This window comes from Diadema setosum, chromosome 5, assembly GCF_964275005.1.
Source record: "Diadema setosum chromosome 5, eeDiaSeto1, whole genome shotgun sequence".
In the NCBI taxonomy this organism is placed as follows: Eukaryota; Metazoa; Echinodermata; class Echinoidea; order Diadematoida; family Diadematidae; genus Diadema; species Diadema setosum.
Window position 1 is genome coordinate 603,467 of NC_092689.1, and position 20,099 is coordinate 623,565.

The window sequence follows — 20,099 nt, forward strand, 5'->3', positions numbered from 1 at the left end:
TTTCCTTTTCTTTTTCTCTTTTCTTTTCTTTTCTGTTTCTTTTTTCGTGTCTTTTTTTGTTTCTTTTTTTCTTTTTTTCTAGTTTTTTTTCTTTTTCGTTTCTTTTTCTTTTTTCTTTTTTTTTCGTTTCTGTTTTTGTTTCTTTTTAGTTTTTTCTTTGTTTTCTTTTTGGGGGAGTGGGGGAGGGGAGTTTTTTTTGTCCTTTTTTTGTTTCTTTTTTGTTTTTTTTTTTGTTTCTTTTCTTTTCTTTTTTTCATTTCGCTTCGTTTTCGTTTCTCTTTAACTTTATTCTAAGTTTAAAAAGAAAAGTGTTTTGAAATAAGATAACAATTAATTAACATGAAAACAGCAAACAACAAATATGTACAAGTATTCAGCATGTTGTCTCTTCCACAGCCAATCCAAAAATGACCAGGGGTTGGGGAGGCCCCCTTTTTATATGGCGTGCGCAAGTCGGCACGACACCGTCCGAATTGCGCAAACTCGTCGTGCCAATGCGGGAAGTGCATAAACTATGCGCAAACTATGCGTGAACTCGTCGTGCCAGTTTGCATCAATGTGGACACTGATGGGCACGCATTTGTGAACTATTCGTGAACTTGTTGTGAACTCGTCATGAACTATACATGAACTAGTCGTGAATAGTGTGGGAGCCTCCCAGTTCGTGCCCCAAATTGGCACGACTTGCCACGACAAAATCATGGCCAAAAGTCGTGCAAGTGTCAGCCTTGCATTACTGCCTCCATGCGAATCAGATGAATAAATTATTTATTACTTTTTTATTATATTATAAAGTGATTTTTGCCTCTTTTTTTTTCTTTTTTTCTTTTTTACTTTAATAGACCTTGTTTATGATGTAGACTAGAAGTAGAAGGGAAAAATGATGTCTGGGAAACATGGTATTGAACCTGCATGTCAAGATTCCTCAGGATGTATAACTGATGCCACAGAAGCATACCCTTGTGTTGGTGCTAATTGTAAACACAGTCCTTGTCAGTCAACCTTAATTTGGGCACCAGGACTGCATGTGTCCTTGGTTCTCGCTCCAGATAGGCGAACTGCTCAAATGTATGTAGTTCATGCTGTTGCATTCTTATGCTTGCAACAATGCTAAACAATAATGTCCAGTAGTAATGCCAGTTGGTTGACAGGGTAGAAAGTGAATTGAGAATTGTTTGTGTGAACATGATATTAGTGAGCAGTCGAAGTCATTGTGTTAAGAAGATTTGACTTTAAAAAAAAGAAGAAATATTTGGTACCAAAAGTGACCAGTTGAAAGGCATTGTGGCTTGTTTTATCGCCCTTAAAGGGACTGTACAGTACTGGTTGAGGTGGGGATTCATGTTTTGAACTTTCCTAAGTGAGATAATGAAAAACCTCTTATGAAATATGAAAAAGCATGTAATTTTAAGAAGGATTCAACATTTATTTGATGAAAATTGGTTTTCAAATGGCTGAGATATCCAAAATAGTGCTAATAACAAAAGGCGACATGCCACAACTTTATTAGGATCTCTTTGTTTCACCTTGTTTTTGGATATCTCGGCCATTTCAAAACCGCTTTTCATCGAATAAACTTTTGATACCCCTTAGAACTGCATGCTTTTTGACATCTCATAGAGTGGTTTCTGAATATCTCGCAAAACGTTAAAAGCTAAATCCTCACCTCGACCAGAACTGTACACACCCTTTAAACCGTGGATTGATCTCAAGCTACCTTTGTAAATTAAGGCCACAGCGATTGGTAAGCAGAGCTGCATCCCAGTTGACGCTGTAGGTCCTAGTTGCTGCATTGTAGATTATTGGTAACAGGAAAAATGGTTTAAAATTCAGAAATAAGTCACATTATACATTTTTGGAAAGCTTAGCCATGCAGTAGTATGAATAATCATGATTCAGAACATGAAAACTTGTCTACAAAGTTTGAGGGAAAGTGATTTGACTGAACACAAAACTCAGTCTGATGCAAGATTTGGGCACCAAAATTATGACTTCATTCTAGAGACACACTTAGCAGCAAAGCAGATACATGAATTCCCCACAGCCATAGTGTAGTGAGGTAATGTCCACGCAATGATTTTGGAAGTAGATTAAATATCTTCTTCACAGACTCATGTGTGTTCCTTCATCATCTTCATAGATTCCTAATTATTTCTTTATCGGAGATATTGAATATATTTTCCCCTAAAAAAAGAAGAATATAAAGGAGGTTTTAGCTCAAGCATAGGGCGCTGATTTGTGCTGATAGACCTAAGGTTGGCAAGCTGCACACAATCAAGTCCATGTCTGTATGCTTCTTCTTCTTCTAGTCTATATCCCTGACTTTGCCTCTGTCATTACCAGTGTCACTGTCACTGTCCTCACCAAAGGAATTCTCAACACTAATTTAACACTAATTTCAAGAGAAACAGTACATTGTGTGTAGCGTTTTAAGTCTATAACAGCCTCCCAATCAATCTCAGATGTGAAACCCAGTTAAATAGATTTCTGTCAAGCATTGATTATTTCATTTTCCAAACTCCATTTTAATCAGGTAATTTCAGATTTGTATAATCCATTTTTTTTTTTTTTTTTGGTCTAGATTTTTTTTTTTTTTTTGGCTCTGCCCACCCAAATGATTTAATGTAACCTAATTGATTATATCGTATTTTTTTTTTGTATCTGTATGATTTTTTTTTTGCCTTAATCAGGCTTTGTTATTGTGAATGCTATCTTTTGTTTTGTAATATATTTTGTTGTTTTATACCATGTACATTGATACGGACTCACTGAAAAACAGCCCTTAGGCTGATAGTGATTTTTTTTAACCGTATTGAAATAAAACAAACAAACGAACATCAAACTCAAAGTCTTAAATGTGCATCAACTCCAGAATGGGACATTTTGATTTAAGTTCACTAGAGAAAGTCACAGACAAGAAGCGCAGTGCAAATTACACCAATTGTGCACTGCTGTACAGCTATGCAGGGATTTGTGTCTATTAAGTCACGTTGCTGATTTCAGCTCACCAAAGTTAGGTGCTCTGGATGTAAAAGCATTGAGTAAATCAGTCAGTCTGGACTCACAATTTTTCATGGCTTAAATTTTTTTTTTTATAGATGATATGGATATCCAGTTTCAAGAGACCATTTCCTTTGCTGTGACACCAGTTTTCATATCATTTTTAGCATTTTTACAATCAATGATGCAGAACACACATTAGACATTGTGCAGTTCTCACAAAAATCAGTCATAACTTCTAAAACTGCCATGCTGGAGCTTAAAGGTTGAATACTAATGTTTTAAAGTAGACAAAGAATTCTAAAGTCACATTTTGGCACTCTTTCCTTCAATTTTGACACAGTAAATATGCATGTACATGAACGGCCTGCAAAAGAGTATGTGCAGTATTGTATTTGTGGTCTGTTGCTTCAGCACTTGCAGACATGGTTGTGGGATTTAGTTGAGCCCAAATCAAAATATTAGCTTAAAATTGGGATCTGAGTACACATTGTACCCATCATGAATGCTCTTTGTTATTTCTTCATTTGGGTCTAATAGGATTCCAAACATAGACTTTGCTCAAGCAGTGTTTGGTTCTCATATGTACCACATTTCAGTGAGATACAATGAGTGCCCCCCCCCCCCCCCCAACACACACAATCCTGAGAAGAAAGTATTGCAGTCATGTCTGTGTTACAGATGTATTTCGGACAAGACATGAAAGCTACCTGGCCACTTGAGCACACAATAAAAAGTGCAGATTTTATGGAAGGCTGCAGTCTGTGGTTAATTAATTCCTGTTGATAGAACCAATGGGAAAGGTTATATCTCAAACCAGTGCTTAGAACTAATTTGTGTAAGTTCAACTGTAATTGGACATAAGGTATTTTGATACAAACTGTCATCTTTGAGCAAAATTTTGTAGAAGATGGCAGGTTTGTGAAAGAGAGTTCTGTACTGAAAGAAAAAGGAAATGGCCATTTTATTGTAGAATGCAGACTTTACTGATGTTCTGTGTAACAAGCATTATACTATAATTGTCTCTCATCATTGCTTATCCAGGGGTCATTATCATTCTTTGCTTCTGTGTTTCCAAATTTTGTGCAATGATGAAGAAGTAAAATCATATCAAGATACGTCATGTTAAACACTAGTAGCAGAGTAAGAAAAAAATCCTTGGCTAATTCAACATCCAAAATATGAAAGAAAAAACTCTTCCTTTCAGCCTAGAGTTTCGTCTCGAGTGAGTACAGTCCTGTCACATACAATGTACACACAAACACTGTCCTCATCATGCTTGTAGGAAATAGGAAATGTGCCTTGCGTACAAATATTTCAACCTAAAATCTCTTGTTTAATCAGACAGGCATCAATGTTTGTGTATGTCTCATCTTCAGAAGTTCGTGTTTAAATAATGTAGCAAAGACAGTTCCAGCATTGGGGTAAGGGTGCTCTTTCAGGGGGAATATGGGAATATTACAGCTGCAGCTAAAAATACACCTGGTTTCATAATGGTTGTGACAGATACTTCACACCCATGTACTTTCCGGATTTATGTATATCTTCTTTTTTTTTTGGGGGGGGGGGTAGGAAGAGGGATAGTAATATCTATATGTGGTATGGGTTAGTCTCTACACAGGAGAGGAACACTATGATATTTGCTTCTTCAAACAGCCCCCCCCCCCAAAAAAAGAAAAAAAGAAAAAAAAGAATTACAATTAAACTTACAACAACGAACAAAGTGATAACCAATATTTGATTCCCCCCCCCCCCTGTTGTTGCAGTAGATACAGTGGTCTCTCTACTGATGGCAAAATAGACTTCATATAACACTCTATATTTTGCAAGTCAGTGGACCCATATCCTTACAGGTTTCTTCGGGTAGTTTATTCGTAGGTATCAACATTGCTTTGAATGTCATTGCCATCAGTCTTACATGATGAAACATCTCATGGGTACACATTGACACACTTTCTTTTTTTGTATACAAATATATATATATATATATATATATATATATATATATATATATATATATATATATATATATATATATATATATAAATGTTGGTTATCACTGAGGATCTTGAGCTTTATTTTTGAAGGAACATTTATTTTACCTTTTCACCTTTTCTTTGTCAAGGATGAGTGTAATGGTTATTGTAACAAGCATCAGTCAAGCTCAACCCATAGGGGACAAGCAAATTTTCCTGTAACACACATTTCCCATAGCCACCTGCATAGGCATGCTTGGAACTAGTCTTCATTGGGTTAAAATGTAGCTTACTGTCCTTTTCTCATCAACTACACAATTTGTAGCTGAAATCATGAGAATAAGAAGTAGGTTTAAGTGAAACTTGTACAGTGTAGATGCTTCATGAAATTCTGTGTCATATCAGATAAATATAATAGTTAAGTTTTGACCATTTGAATCTTTTTAATAATCATCTAGTATTTTATTCTGTGGGCTGTTCAAAGTTGTCTTGCTGGTAATGCCACTTCGTTATTTCTTGTATATGACATTACTCTGTTGGTCAAGTTTATATCACCTGATGTATTGATCTTTCTTATTTCTTTTGAATGAAGTTATGTACGTTCTGTGTCCTTTACGATCTTGAACAGGCTATATGAGGAAGTCATTTTTTTTTTTTTTTTTTAGAAAGAAGATGAATCATGTCACAAAACTGATAAGGAAGAAAACTAAAGGGTATCATATTGTGAACATGTTATTCTTTTGTATTCCTTTATGTACATATGAACATTAGTTTTTACTTTGTTTAATTCTTTGAGTGATGGTGCAGCCAGAATGATTCTGATGAAAACGAGACATTTCTCTCTTTCTCTCTGTCTCTCCCTCTCTCTCCCTTTCTCCCAGAGATGTACTGTATGTGAGTTCCAACTCATTTAGATGGAAGTGTGGAAGGTAATGGGTATTGCATCTGTGTTGCCACCCTGTGGGTTGTGTGCATTTGAGATCACATCCTTATTTGGGTTTGGTTTGAGAGGGGAGAGATAACGACTCTTTCTGATTAGTGAAGAATGTCAATCTCAAACACGAGAGGGACTACCTCCAGGCTCCTGCTGCTCCTCCATGCTGCAGTAGCATGTGTTATGCTGCCAAGTTTATGATTGCATTATTTGTCTGAAAGGAACCATTTCATACAACTTCATCCATTGAAAGAACGTGCAAAAGTTACATTAATTTCCAGCCATAAAGAGTACCCCCTAAATGTATTCCTTGCTGCATAAACTGACAGCAAGGCTTTGAAGAGCTATCAGACTTGAATGTCATCATTGTTTTATATAATGAAACTTGCACTTTAGATGTAGATGGGATGATTGTTATTTTTTTCTTAATGGGATGATGCAGTTATTCTAATATTCAATCACAGTAAAATCCACTCCCCTGTATGAAATGTAGAAATTTTGAAGAGTAGACCAAAACTGCAGTGCCTGAATTGTGCAAGTGTTCTGTTTTTTCTTTGTCTTGCCAAATTTTGTTACTAAAAGAGATAGGATCATACACCTGCAGCTGGTAACCTCAAAGAATATATGGCCTCAGCACTGCATTTGATAGTGACTTTGACCTTGCCCCAAGTATTATAAATGTCCATCACTGATATATCCTTCTCTTTGAATTCAAGATAGAAACTAGTTTTTATTGAGTCCCGTGTGACATATATGAAAGCATGATTGTCTTTCTTTCACAAGCACTATTTGGGTTTTGTATACAGTAGGAGCAAAATATAGGCCTACTGGGTAGTGTTGGCCTGGAATTAGGATGGTGAAAAGCAGAGAGGCTGATGGCAGAGGAAAGGAGAGAGGGGAAGAAGTTGTGTGAGATATGTACAGAGAAGTCAAGAGATGGGGGGAGGGGGGAAGGAGAGAAGAGAAAGACACCAGATATTTTGATTTAGGAACTTAGTTGACATTCGCGAAAAGATGATTTTCTTAAAAGGGAAAATCCAGTCCAGATATAAGTTTGTCTGATAAGAAAGAGTAAAATATTACAATTTCAACTTTAAAATTTTGATTGAAATTGGGTGAAAATAAGGAATATTTGACATTTTGAAGTATCACTAATTTCTAAGGAACAAGTTAACAGTCAATATGAATATGCAAATGGCAAAGTGAGCATGTCATCCCCTCACAACTATAGTCTGTACATAAAGTTTTGAAATTTCCAGTTTTTCGTTCAAACACAATTATGCCCAAGCCTCAAATCCTGATATGTCTAACTGATCACTATTCTGAAGTTATTCAACCAGGAATAACATCATGTTTCAGATTTCAATGATAGAAACATTGAATTTTCGTCATTTCTTTTTTTACATGATCAATGAAAGATTGTGAGGTTATGACATGGTCAGCTCACTCATTTGCATATTCATATCCGCTGTACAAGAACTTTTTTTCATAAATTAGCAAAGCTTCAAAATTTCAAAGCTTCCTTATTTTTCATCCAATTTCAGTCAAATTTTTACTGTTGAACTCATAAGATTTTACTCTTTTTTATCAGACTAATCTATTTTTGGACTGGATTCCCCCTTTAAAGGTAGGGGATACCTTTTACAGACCTCCCAAAATGCAGCAAAACATTAAATATGAACCTCAGGGGACCTGCTTAGGCCACTGCTTAGAAATTTGGAAGTCAACAGTTATCTAAAATTTGAATAATGCACAAAACTCAACTACTCAGTAGTTCTGTGTGTCAGCCACACTTAAGCCTTTTTGTTGCATTCTTCTGTATTTGTGATCTATAAACACAAATCTAAAAGTACCAGAGCTGATGTAATAACATATAGAGTGTGTGGCAAGAATGTATATAGAAATGTTTGTAAGTGTTGATGAACTTTCTTCACAAAATATACATGATGGACACACATGCAGTACATGGGTCTGTAAAGGTAGCCTAGTAATGTACTGGAATTTACGGTGAGCCCCGAAAACAATTCAATTCAAAATCTAACGGTAAAAAAAATGTACTAAAAATGTTACCTTCCACTTTCAATACTTTATGGGAGTTTCTAAAATGATACTCTCTTCAACATACCACTGTATTTATACAACTCTTCATTTAAGGCGTGCAAATGGGATTCCCTACCTTTAACAGTGGTTATCAATTGTGACTTGGTTGGATATGTGATGTGACATGGAATAGTTCCCTATGAAATAGGGCCATGTGTATGAAAATAATAGTTTATCCATGAAATGAGTACTCATATGTATGTGTGCAACAACATGACATTTATATATAGTTGCCTCTTTCCTTTTGTGGTCCCAAGTTTATATTGTAGTTTGTTGATGGCACTATACAGGAAAAGAAGGAAAGAAAAGACACCTAATAAAACTACAGAAGAAATGGGACACATAACAAATGGTGTGTTCATCAGCTCACTTTCAAACAACAGGGAGATTTGGGCAGACGATGAACATATAAAGCTGTTTTGATTATGGGGTTGGAATTGCCTTTCTGAAATGCTGAAAAAAGTGTGATTGCAAATGCATATGAGCCAGAAATGTGTTTCTCTGGATGAAAATGATAAATGTTAAGTCATTTTGAAACACGTTTATTGCTCGGACCTGCCCACGCCAACTCCTACCAACTACACATCTCAGCTCCATGGGTCAAACTGCATAATGGAGCTGCGCAGTGACAGTCTTATCTCACAATAGAAATGATAAATGCAGCAACTCCAGAAACACATTCAAAAAGGCCTTCAATTTGATAATGGGTATCGAAACGTGTTTCATACATAGAAAAGATGATAAATTCAGCCTATGACCCTGCAGTAAATGGGTCCATCTTTCATTTTCTTTTCGATAAAGAATTGAGTACAATGTATACCGTACATGTGGTTATTTTGCAATGTTTTTATTTTTGCAAATTTCTCAGCTTGACTAATATTGATGAAATTAGCCTGTATTACAAATGCACTGTATAACACTTCTGAAAAATAGGATGATGCTCATTTCTCATGGTGTCAATGAAGTACTCACTGCCGAATTCAAGCCCCACTTCATAAAATATATGGCACATACAGAATGTGTGTGTCTGTGTGTCTTTGTGTTTGTTGTGTGTGTCTGTATATTATGTGCATGTGTCAGTATGCATTGTAAATACTGTATACGCCAAATATTTCGCGAGGTTTTTATTTTCGCGAATTTCGCGAGTCAGGTGCTATTCGCGAAATTAAAGACACACGAAATTATTGACTCAGATCCCGATGTGAATGTGACGTACGCGTGTACACTTCTCCATTCAGTACAGGACTCCACGATCGCGAATTTTACCACTCGTGAAATCGTCGGGAATTCCTGATTCGAGAAAATTTAGACTTGCGAAATATATGGCGTATACAGTATTACAAGTCTTCATTGTTGTAAATATCCAACGTATCTGCAGAATATGAACTGCAAGTACATGTACATGCAAGTATAAGGGAATATGAGATGGTGAAGTGTTACACAATACAATAATATGATAGGTGAAATTACACAACTTCATTGTCATCACGGTTTTCAAAGAGAGAAAAGGCAAGTATATGGGAAAGAGATTTAGAGAATATTGAGGGTATGTTAGTGATAATACTGTGGTTTTCTGTACCCAAGGTGGCCTCTTCAGTCTTAAACACTGATCATCAAGAGGGCCCCGATATTATTATTGACCAAACATTGCCAAGTATCACCTGTTTAATTATCTGTGTAGAGGGATGTTTTGGGTATATTTTAACATGTATACATTGAGAAAACTGTGGATCCAGGCGCCTCCATTTGTCTGGGCCTCACACTATTCAAATTCAATTCAAAATCAAATGATTTTATTTCCATATAAAGCACTACAAAGTGATGTACATAATGCTTACAAGAGAACAAAATGTTAGAGAGAATTTTGAATCACATAAGCTTCAACAAAATATGGATACAATTGCAATATCAGTGTTGTATTTCAATAAACAAGTAAGCAAATACTATTTTAGTTTCAAACTGTATACATGCAAAAGAGGAATATACAAGAGAAGCATAGCTTGTAATTTGAGTGAATTACTGTGGGAGATGAGGGTATCCACCTCGAGATCCGTCAAGGACTCCATACTTATGTGAAAATTTTGATATCATGACATCAGGCAAAACAGACAGAAAGAAAGGACTATAACAAGGACAAGAACCAATGCAAGAATGGAACAAGCAGGACAGCACACTATAGAGTGTACCGTACACAGCGTTTATTTTATATGTATTTCACAAGTTGGCACTTGTGAAGTAATTTTGCCAGAGGTTGAATTGACAGGATTCAGAGCATGGGAAAGAATTATATCACTTTTAAAGAGAAAAAGTAATGATCCACCCCTCCTAACCCCCAACACTCAATACATCATACAATGCAGTTGTGTTACAGGAGACAAAATATTTGTGAACTGTTCGTTTTGCAAATATCAGTTGACTCACAAAATTTGCAGTGGTAAAATCACAGTATAATGCACCTCATACATTTTCTACACATCACTTCTTGCAATACTAAAAGAATTTGACTTGTATGTGACATGACAAGATTTTACAGCTTTAAAAACCTTATTGGCCATAACCAAACTGAGCTTTAAAACAACTTCTCGTTTATCAACTCTATAGAAATGTTCTTGCTCAAATGCATATATCTTACAATCACACTTTTTTATGGCATTTTAGAAACATGTTTCCACACCCACAATCAAAACAGTTTTACATTTATCAACTGCCAAAAACTCCCTGAAAATGTATTCTTTTTTTAATATATATTTTTTGCAAAGAGTATGCACTCCCTCCGACCTGTTACTGTTGTATGTTTAGGGAAATATTTTCTACACTGCCTTCTAAAAGAGGCAGGTCAAGTGCTCTTTTCTTATGCACACAAAGTGAAAATATGTTTAATTTCTTTATATTTTCCTCGTATTGTTTATGCATGTGACATCACAAGCTGTTGTAGTCTTCTCATCCAGCAATGGCGGCACTGAAACTTCAAAAATTCATAGATTTTGAACGGATTGTCTGATTTTCTTCAAATTTTCATTGATGTATTCTACTAATATTGTTGCATTCTCTCACTTTTCCTTTGCCTGTTTCTCAAGTCACTGCTATCAATCAAATTAACTTTAGTTTTATGGGAATTACTCTCAAGTAAGTATTACATTGATGCATATATCTGTTGCAATAATCTGCGTAGTAAGGTTTACTTGTCCATTCTACTCTCCTCAGTTACACTAGCATTGGAAAGTTATGGTTCAGGAAACATTAATTTCATCAAGATTTGAATTCATTTTTGGAATAATACCAGCAATTACTGTATTGCGTATTAGAATATTTTCACTTGCATTTTCTAGTTTTGGTGATTCACCTCCCAAATTCTTTGTGAGCAAATTACAGCACAAAAGGGGAGAGGGTGACTTACGGAAGATGAACTCCCCAACAGAACTAAATCCTCTTGGTTCTGCTTCCTCATGCAGTACATACCTCCTGCAGTCAATGACACTGGTAGAATTTAAGGGAGGAGCTTTTAAGAAATAAGAGTTCATACTCTGGTTAGGACAGGGATTTGGATTAGGATTATCTCTGGAGTTTCTAGGGAAAATGATGTTTCAGAAATAATGCAGTTAATAGAGATGAACAGGAGATCCAATTGGATTAGACATGGTAGATGTAGAACTCACTCACCTTAAGAAACTGCTTTGATAGTATTAAAGAACACATCGTGGACAAAGTGTGTGTAAGAATCCTGCTGCTCTATTTATTTTTATCAGGGTATTATACGGTCCAGTTTGCTGGGGCATTCTGTTATAATGCTTCATGCATTTTGTGATGGATTCTTGACTAAGTAAGTCAAACTATTGTAGAGTACATGTTTTGTCTTTTGTTGTGCTCATTTCCTGCAATAATTTTGGTGAAAATTTTGGTGAGTGATTTTGACCTGTGCATATACCAATTTTAAGAGGCTGAAGGTAGCATCCACTGGAATTATACCTTCGCTTTTCACATTTATACTGATCATCACACTGATTTTAAAAAGGACATCCTTATCAGAAGAAGCAATCTACTTTCCAAGGATTCTTTTTTTTTTCTCAAGTGGTGTTTTTCTTCTTTTTCTTTACATACATAATAGTTGTATATACAGTTTATAATCTACAGCATATTTATCAATCAGTGATCTTGGCCTAGAAAAAGACCCCAAAAAGGTGGATAATAAAAAATTCAATGTGCATTTAGAGAAAATCACTTCGGTGAAAGTCACAAATTACTGGCTTACAAGTCAGGCACATTACATAGAAGATGACTAGCATTCTGTATTTTTAGGTGATGTTCTTGATGATTTCTTGATGTGCAAGTGTAATGAAATATTATGACCTCACTGAAATTGTATATGAAAGTCCTGCTCTTCACTCAAACATTCCACTCAATTAGAATCCTAGATTTTGGCACAAATAATTTTGTTATTGTGAATGGGTTTCGTTGAAGTCTGAAATGAAAATGATTGTCAAAGAAATTATATGAACATTTGCCTAGGTGTGTATTTAGTACCCCCCCCCCCCCATGATTTATCAATGAAATAGTCCCTGCTGTGTATGATTGCTGTTAAAGCACACACAGTCTGTCAGTCTATTTGTATGTCTGTCCATTGCAGCTCTGGTTCTCTGTTTCTCCATCTGTCCTCAATGTCCCAGCGGAATGTCCCCTAATTAGATAATTTGATTATTTCTTCAAACGTCCATGGCTCTTACTGCACCATGTGCCCTGCTGTGGTAGGCCATTGGAATTTTTTCTTGTTGAGAACTCCCCCAGCCAAGGCCTTATGGTGGCCAATGCTGGAATTAGTTCTTTGCCCATGGTTGGCTCATAAAAGAGACAAACCAGACAATACATTACATGACTGTGCTATCATTCGTTTCTGTCTTCAGCTTTAAGTTGTAGGCATCTGCATAAATCCTTGTCACCCTGCAGTCTGTCCAACGGCATAACGGCATAACGTGGGGATAGGGACCAATTACTATTGGTATGACATCCCATTGGCTAGAGCTACCACCATGTTTAACAAAGACACAGTGCAGTGCTGTGTGCCTCAGTATCTCTGGGTTCGCTTAGGAAAGCTAGTATTGATTTTCATATTGCTTTGTTACATCATTGCCAAAAGAATTTCAATTTTCCTCATGTGTTTTGTTAGTTTTGAGTGTGTAAATTCACCAGAACATAGTTCTTTTCCATCTAACATTTATGGTAATTTGATCTTACCACAATGGTTTTTGTTTTCCCCCTCAGGGATAGAAAAGAGAGAGAGGGGAAAAACAATGCAAAACACAGACATGAAGTCTATCAGAGACCCATTCACACATACAAGAAATGAACAATATTTACACATTAATTTTTGCAATACGTGATACAAACCATATAATCTGATGTGTGGATACTAATACACACACACACACACATGTACGTACAAATATCACTTTTGTTATCATGAGATGTGGAGATTGGTCCATCATGATTTTATCATGATTTTATCACATGTGCACAAATTTCAAATCCATGAACGGATAAGATGTTTGTGTGCGCATGCGCTTGTGCGCATGCGCTGGCCGTAGTATTCAGTGTATGTAGCTCTCCCAAGGTCCTCTCGACCGAGTTACATTCAGTCATCAATTCAAACAGAAAGGGACTATTGGCAGAACCAAACGTTGCCCGAAGCCTGTTTTCAATACTTGAACTTAACTGGTAAGTCTTCAAATTGAAGAAATTTTTGGATTTTAAGTTGATATTTACCCGCGATACTAAATCTGTCATGATCCTGAATGCTACAATGCAAAGCCCCATTACGCTATGCGTGTGGGGCTGCTGGTGGCAGTTAGCTATGCTGCACGCTGCTGGTCGCAGTTATCATGCAATAATGGTTTCGTACAATACGTGTACTACCTCGCCGCCGTACGGCGGCGGCTCTGGTATGAAACCATTATTGCATGATTACTCAGACATGAGAGCACTTTGGGGTGAGTCTGTCTCACAGTGTTAGTTATATGAAAGGTACTTTAACCTGAAACACAAACTAAGACAAGGAAATTCAGGGAAACTTTTGAGGAACCAAAACTTTATATTATCTTTAAGCTGGTCTTCCATGGGGTCCAGCTGGATGTGAGGTGGGACCACTTCTATGGGTTAAACACCCTGCTCTTTGCAGTGAATGAATGAAGCGTTTTTTTATGTGCAGGAGTTGTTACTCTCTCATACACAGGACCTCCATTTTATGTCCTATCTGAGGGACAGAGTGTTTTGCCTCAAGGGGACGATATGATTACACACAACATTGCTCACCGCCCTTTACCCAGTCACAGTGGACAACTATAATTAACTCCCCCGAAACCCACGAAACTTTTTGAATTTTCAACCGTCATCGGGGCACTCCGAATCTGGCGTTCTCATTTTCACCAAAATTTCACCTTCTCATATCTCCACTATACATTGACCAAAATCGCTCAAACTTTCAGTATTGATGTAAAATGATAATTTCTGTCCACATACAAAAAATCACGAGAAACGATTTAGCATTTTTTAAGTTATTCAACATTTCATGTTTTGCTGTCTCGGAAAACTACCCTCCGATTATTTCCAGACACATCTATTTGCGCTACTAAATATTCATGAAACTTAACATACATATTCATAAGACATGTGCGGACGTTAGTGGAGTGCTGTTCGCTTTGCCGAAGACCTATTTTTGAAGTTACAAGTGAAAATGAATGAAGTGTTTTGTCAGAAATCTCAAATTATGCGGGAGCAGCGAACGAGAATAATGACGTCATATTCTAAGAAAAATTGATTTGCGCTTGCGCAGTGAATGGACTTTCCCACGCTGCACCAATCCAGCGATATTACTGGTCAATGCATACTGTTACTGTGTGATGCGAGTGGCTGTTGCAGATGCATACGCCTAGTACATGAGAATGGACCACGGGGTGTCGATAAGTAGCAGAGGACTTCACCACCTCATAAACAAGCACTTTATCAGAACTGGCCTAAAGAAAGAAGCAAAGAAAGAAGCAAAAAATCTGCCAGCTATGATACCACTTGTAAATTCATGACATTGGATCATTCAGACTTTATGCACATTTTATTGCACTAACAATACAACTACGAGTTCCCAATACGAGTTACAATCATAGTACAGGTGATGTGAGCACCACAAAGATGTGGGTACGTGGGACTGTACCCTGTCTTCCCGTGTGCGAATGACTATGAAATTTCATGCTCGGAATGAAGGGAGAAAGTGCACCTCTTTCGATTATTTCCAGACGTATCCGGACACATAACTTCTCGAATGTCATATTTTAGAGTTCTGTAAAGAAATACATGCTTGGTAACATACCTTTAAGTTTTTTGTTGTTCACGAAGTCAAAATGTGAAATTTTAGCAACGATTTCTGATAATTATTTTCCGTTTTGAAAGTGAAGTGCTGCTCCATTTTGGAATTCTATCGTCGTTATTTAACCGGTAGAGGACAGTTTGATTTTGCTACAACACGCATTTCCCATAGACACCTGCCCGAGTGTACTCGGGACTCGTCCTCAACGGGTTAAACACGAGGTAACATAATGGCAGGTTAAAATGAGGTTTTTACTTTTCATAACCATTTGGATTATCAAAAAATATGAATTAATAGTAAAGTTACAGCAGTTTTGCTGCGACACTTTCCCAGCGGTTTTTGTGCGAAACGTGTTCATTCAAGAGGAAAGAGAGGTCACGTCAAAATGAAAACAGTGAGTTAATTGCACCTATCCGCTGCGACTGTACCAAACTTCATTAGGTTTAGGAATCATCAAAATTGTTGACATATTCATCTTCTTGAAATTTAAGACGTTTACCAAATTTGACTTAAATCATCAATGGAGGGGGGGGGGGGTATCATAGTTTTTTACAAGTGTTGGTGGTATCCCCAGGGGTTCATGTGGGGCATGGGTCCATACACATTACATCATCTTGAATTCTGGTGGCTGGATTTTGACTGAACTCAGAAGGAACAAATAATGTGGCAAGGGGATCATAGTTTGTACAAATGGTGGGGGTGCACCCAGAGGCCCAAATACCCAACATTAGGAAGATGTCTAAAGTGAATGTGACAATCCTGAATCTTAAAAATTTTGATATAGAACTTTGCCTAAGATGGGGTGCAATGAAAGCAACATTGTACATTGCTCAGGGGAGTGTGCTGGAATCACACGTTTATGGGTTACTGGTGTTGTTGTTTTTTTGTTTTTTTGTTTTTTTAGCTTTGTTTATTGTTTTAGCTTTTTGTGTGTTTTTTTTTCTTTATTTTGGTCTAGCTTTCCTGATGTGTAACAATTTAAGGACGTTTTGGAATTTACTAATCAAAGTTACATAAACTAGCTCTGCCAGTTTCTGTATATTAAAGAAATATAACCATGCTCAAAGCATTACCTTCAAGTACCCTAATGCAGAAGATTTACTGTGGAGTAATGATATGTCATGAATAAACAGCAATTTGATAGAGAAGGGGTTGAGGCACTATTGTTCTTTCCTTTGTCCATGTGTCTGCTGCCCTGTCATTTGTCAGCTGCAATTAATGTTCATGCTTTTTACTCCATGGCAAATGGCAGCCAGTCATCCTTGTCTGATCCGAATCATTAATTTGTGGCCATGACTCTATTTTTCTTATACTTTCCCATTCCTTATGTTCCCTTTGTCCACGTGCATTCATGCATAGCCGACCTTTTTGGAAACAGATGACAGTGTTCTCACAAGGTGTTTATTGTGGTGTTGCTAAGTCTGTGTCTTTGTGGGACGTTTACTGTATCCATGTTGGAGTTGGATAAGAACAAGGGGAACTCAATGGGCTCTGGCAGGAAGGTGAGAGGAATAAAAGAAACTGGGGTGAAGTTTTCGATTAGCATCTCTGAAAGGAACCTAGCCTCCAAAGAGGAGGCTGAGAGGTGAGAAAGAAAACCTGAACAACAAGAAGCTATCCCTTACTCTGTTTGATGTGACCTTGATATGATGTAAAGATATGCCGGGCTGGAAGGAAGCTGAGGGATGGGAGTAAAGCCAGTGTATAGTCCAGATATTGACTTCGATCAGACGATAGACTCATTCATTAGCAGAGTACACCATTTGCAGTCATCACTGTGTCACACAGATGAGACATAGAAACTTGTAGCAGACATACATTTGCAGCTCGAATGGTTTGCCTTTCTTTCTTTAGGTATTGTCTGTTTTCTAAGCTTGATACTTTTTGATGCAGTACTGTGTGAAACTTCTTTGCCATAAAGCCTGTGAAGACTTTGAGTCTTTTAATTTATATTTGTGTGGTTTATTTTTGTGGTGACTGAATTCCACTACCGCTATTCATGCGCATATTTCCTCACTGGTTCTATTCAATTTTTTTGAAGTAAGCAAAAGCATACTTAGAAACTTTAGGTATCTTTACTCCAATTTAGCCCAGGCAAACTAGTGTTTATGTTAACATTTAATTGTAATGATAGAGTTAAATGGAACTTAACCAGGTAAAAAGGAAAATATATGTATATATGTTCTGAAAATGCAAAGAAGCAGACATGCCAGAATTGGGAACACTTCAGCAATGTCAAACTGATACTTATAAAGGTAATGATCATATGAATGTTTTCTGAGGCATCTAATGTGGCACACTTGAGTATGTAAAAATTGCTCTTTTTTTCTTATATGAAAATATGCTTTAAATTTTCTCAAAACATAAAAATGTAACATTTCTGATAAATCTATGATATCACATTGTTGCATTCTTTCCATAATTACAGAAAGTGTACTTAATTCAGGAAAAGATAACGGTTAGTGCACATCAATTAATGATATGTTTCATAGTGATTTTGCTGAACAGTCTATAATTTAATTCAAAATAACGTTTTCAAGAAGTTACATTTCTCTTAAACCATCAGATATATAGGTAATTTTTTATGCAAATGTTTTTCCTTTTGAAGTTACCAATGAAAAAGCAATATACTTTTGCAGGAATCAGATTTGTAGATGTGTGTGTCTGATGAGAATGCATTTAACTGGAGCAACACGAGGAATCAAATCATCACATCCTTTCCTCTTAAACCTTCATAATATGTTATTGCAAAGTTGCTATATCAACCATCTTTCTGATTTTGGCTTCACTACTGTAAAAGTGGATATCTTCGCACGACTTATTTTTCGCGCCTGGCCGGGTAAGAAGAGTTTTGCATGTTTTTAATTCTGCAGAATCAAGACATCACACACAGGAATATATGGCAAGCAAAAATATTCAAGTGCTTTTATTTTCGCGCTAGTTTCTGGTTGCGCGAAATGCGTGAAAATTTCCACTTTTACAGTATATTTTGTTAAAGGGATTTGTATAAAAAATATCAAAAGCATTATTTTCAATGTACATGACATATTAATTTTGGTGGGAAGTTTTGCCATTAAGCAGGAGCTGAAATTCACTACATTTTTCAAGCCAATTAGACTACTAGCTTAAACGGTTCTTTGGAGTTTCATGATTCATGAAGAGAATGTTTTTCTTCCAAAAAATGAAATTAGCAGCTTCACAGGTTCACCTCTGTTCTATTGTATTCATATTGACTATTTCATTGAAAATGCCTATGCCATGAAAGAGAGTTTGCTTTTGTTAATTGAGTAATCTATTTCCTTACCACAGTGTGGTTAAGTGTGGCGGCATGATCTTGAGACAGACGCTCAGGAGGGCTGAACCAATAGACTGTCTTCCATGCATGTTCTCATGTCCATAAACCAGCCCCATAGAATGACAGAGCAGATGCCCTAACCTGTCACTTGGTCATCAATATGGATCAATAATTTTGTCCTGTCCTCTGCCAAGTCTTTACTCAACTGTTATTGGTTTTTTCAGGGGATCTCGGAATCATCAACTCAAGGATAGGGAGGAGTTGTGGTTAGAGGGCAACGCAGGAATTAAGGTTTATCAGTCCAATTGGATAAAAGAATGGAGAGGAATCTGGCATCCTTCTCCACAGGCAGCAGCTATAGAATGATGTGAGGGGAATCATTTCTTCAGATTCTACTCCGTCTGGTTGGTGATTATCCATTGAGTAAATTGTGGCTTGTTTACCTAACCCATGCTAAACCCTCACACACTACTGACAATCTTACACCCCCAGTGTGTGCAAATGGAGTAGTCCACGTGCTTGGTGAGGGTTAGGGGGCTCCAGCACATCCAGCCCTGTAGCTAAAGCATGCACTTGCATTGATCTAATGCCTTCTGTGTGCTCTGCATGCTAGCTATGAGAAGCCTTCATTTGTGCTTGTGTGTCCCAGAGTGTGTGGACTAGCTGTGTGTATTGCATGTCTATGCGCTGAGCTGTATCAGCCTTGTGTCAGGACCCACATCTCATACACTTCAATGACATTGTACCCTTTACACTCCATCTTTTACATCCCCAGCAGGCCGCAGGACGAAAACGTGGGCCAAAAATTCTTGCTGCTTTTGCCTTGACTTTCTACAACGACCAACATCACAGGGATTTGACAAGCCGAGAGAGTTATCTCCATCATCTTGGGCAGAGTGAGAGGATTCCTAGTTGAGCAAGATACAACACACGCTCCAGCCGCAAGCAGGGAGCATTGCAAGACGGATACAGTGCAAGTCTCATATGTTTTGCAAGCTCCAGTCAGGGTAGACAGTATTTTCCTTTTATGGTAAGTGCACTGTGTTTCCCCTCTCCCTCCACCCATGTGGATTCCTGTCTCCTCGCAATGTTGTGGTGTGTTTTGTGTGCCTTGTGTGTGGGCGCATGCTTGCGGCAAGAGAGGGCAGGTGTTTTGTATTTGATGTAGCAGCATCAGTGACTGTGTGCCCATCTAATAGAGACTGTAACCATGCCGGCTTTTACATTATTTCTGTAAATGCTCCTGCCTGGACCTGGAGTGAATTTAATACAGATCCACCTCGGATTCTGGTTCCTAATATATTCCAAATGAGCAAAGATATCCTGAGAATGTGAATTCTTTAAAGTACGGATGGACCAGTCTATTATACTATTTCTATGTGAATTTACCAGTACAAATGATGTCGAATCAGTACTAGTGAAAAGCAGAGAGATGAGTAGATA

The 20,099-nt window shown here is 37.2% G+C and overlaps 1 protein-coding gene across 14 annotated transcripts in view; it reads left to right on the forward strand.

Moving 5' to 3' along the window:
- Window positions 1-19,335: 19,335 nt before the first annotated feature.
- LOC140228490 (CUGBP Elav-like family member 1-A) overlaps window positions 19,336-20,099 on the forward strand; it is a 135,377-nt gene continuing 134,613 nt past the window's right edge. For all 14 annotated transcript variants that reach the window (XM_072308707.1, XM_072308716.1, XM_072308714.1 and 11 more), the window contains exon 1: window positions 19,336-19,686. In XM_072308707.1, coding sequence (XP_072164808.1) covers window positions 19,684-19,686 — 3 coding nt within the window. In that variant the 5' untranslated portion in view covers window positions 19,336-19,683. The remainder of the gene's footprint in view (window positions 19,687-20,099) is intronic.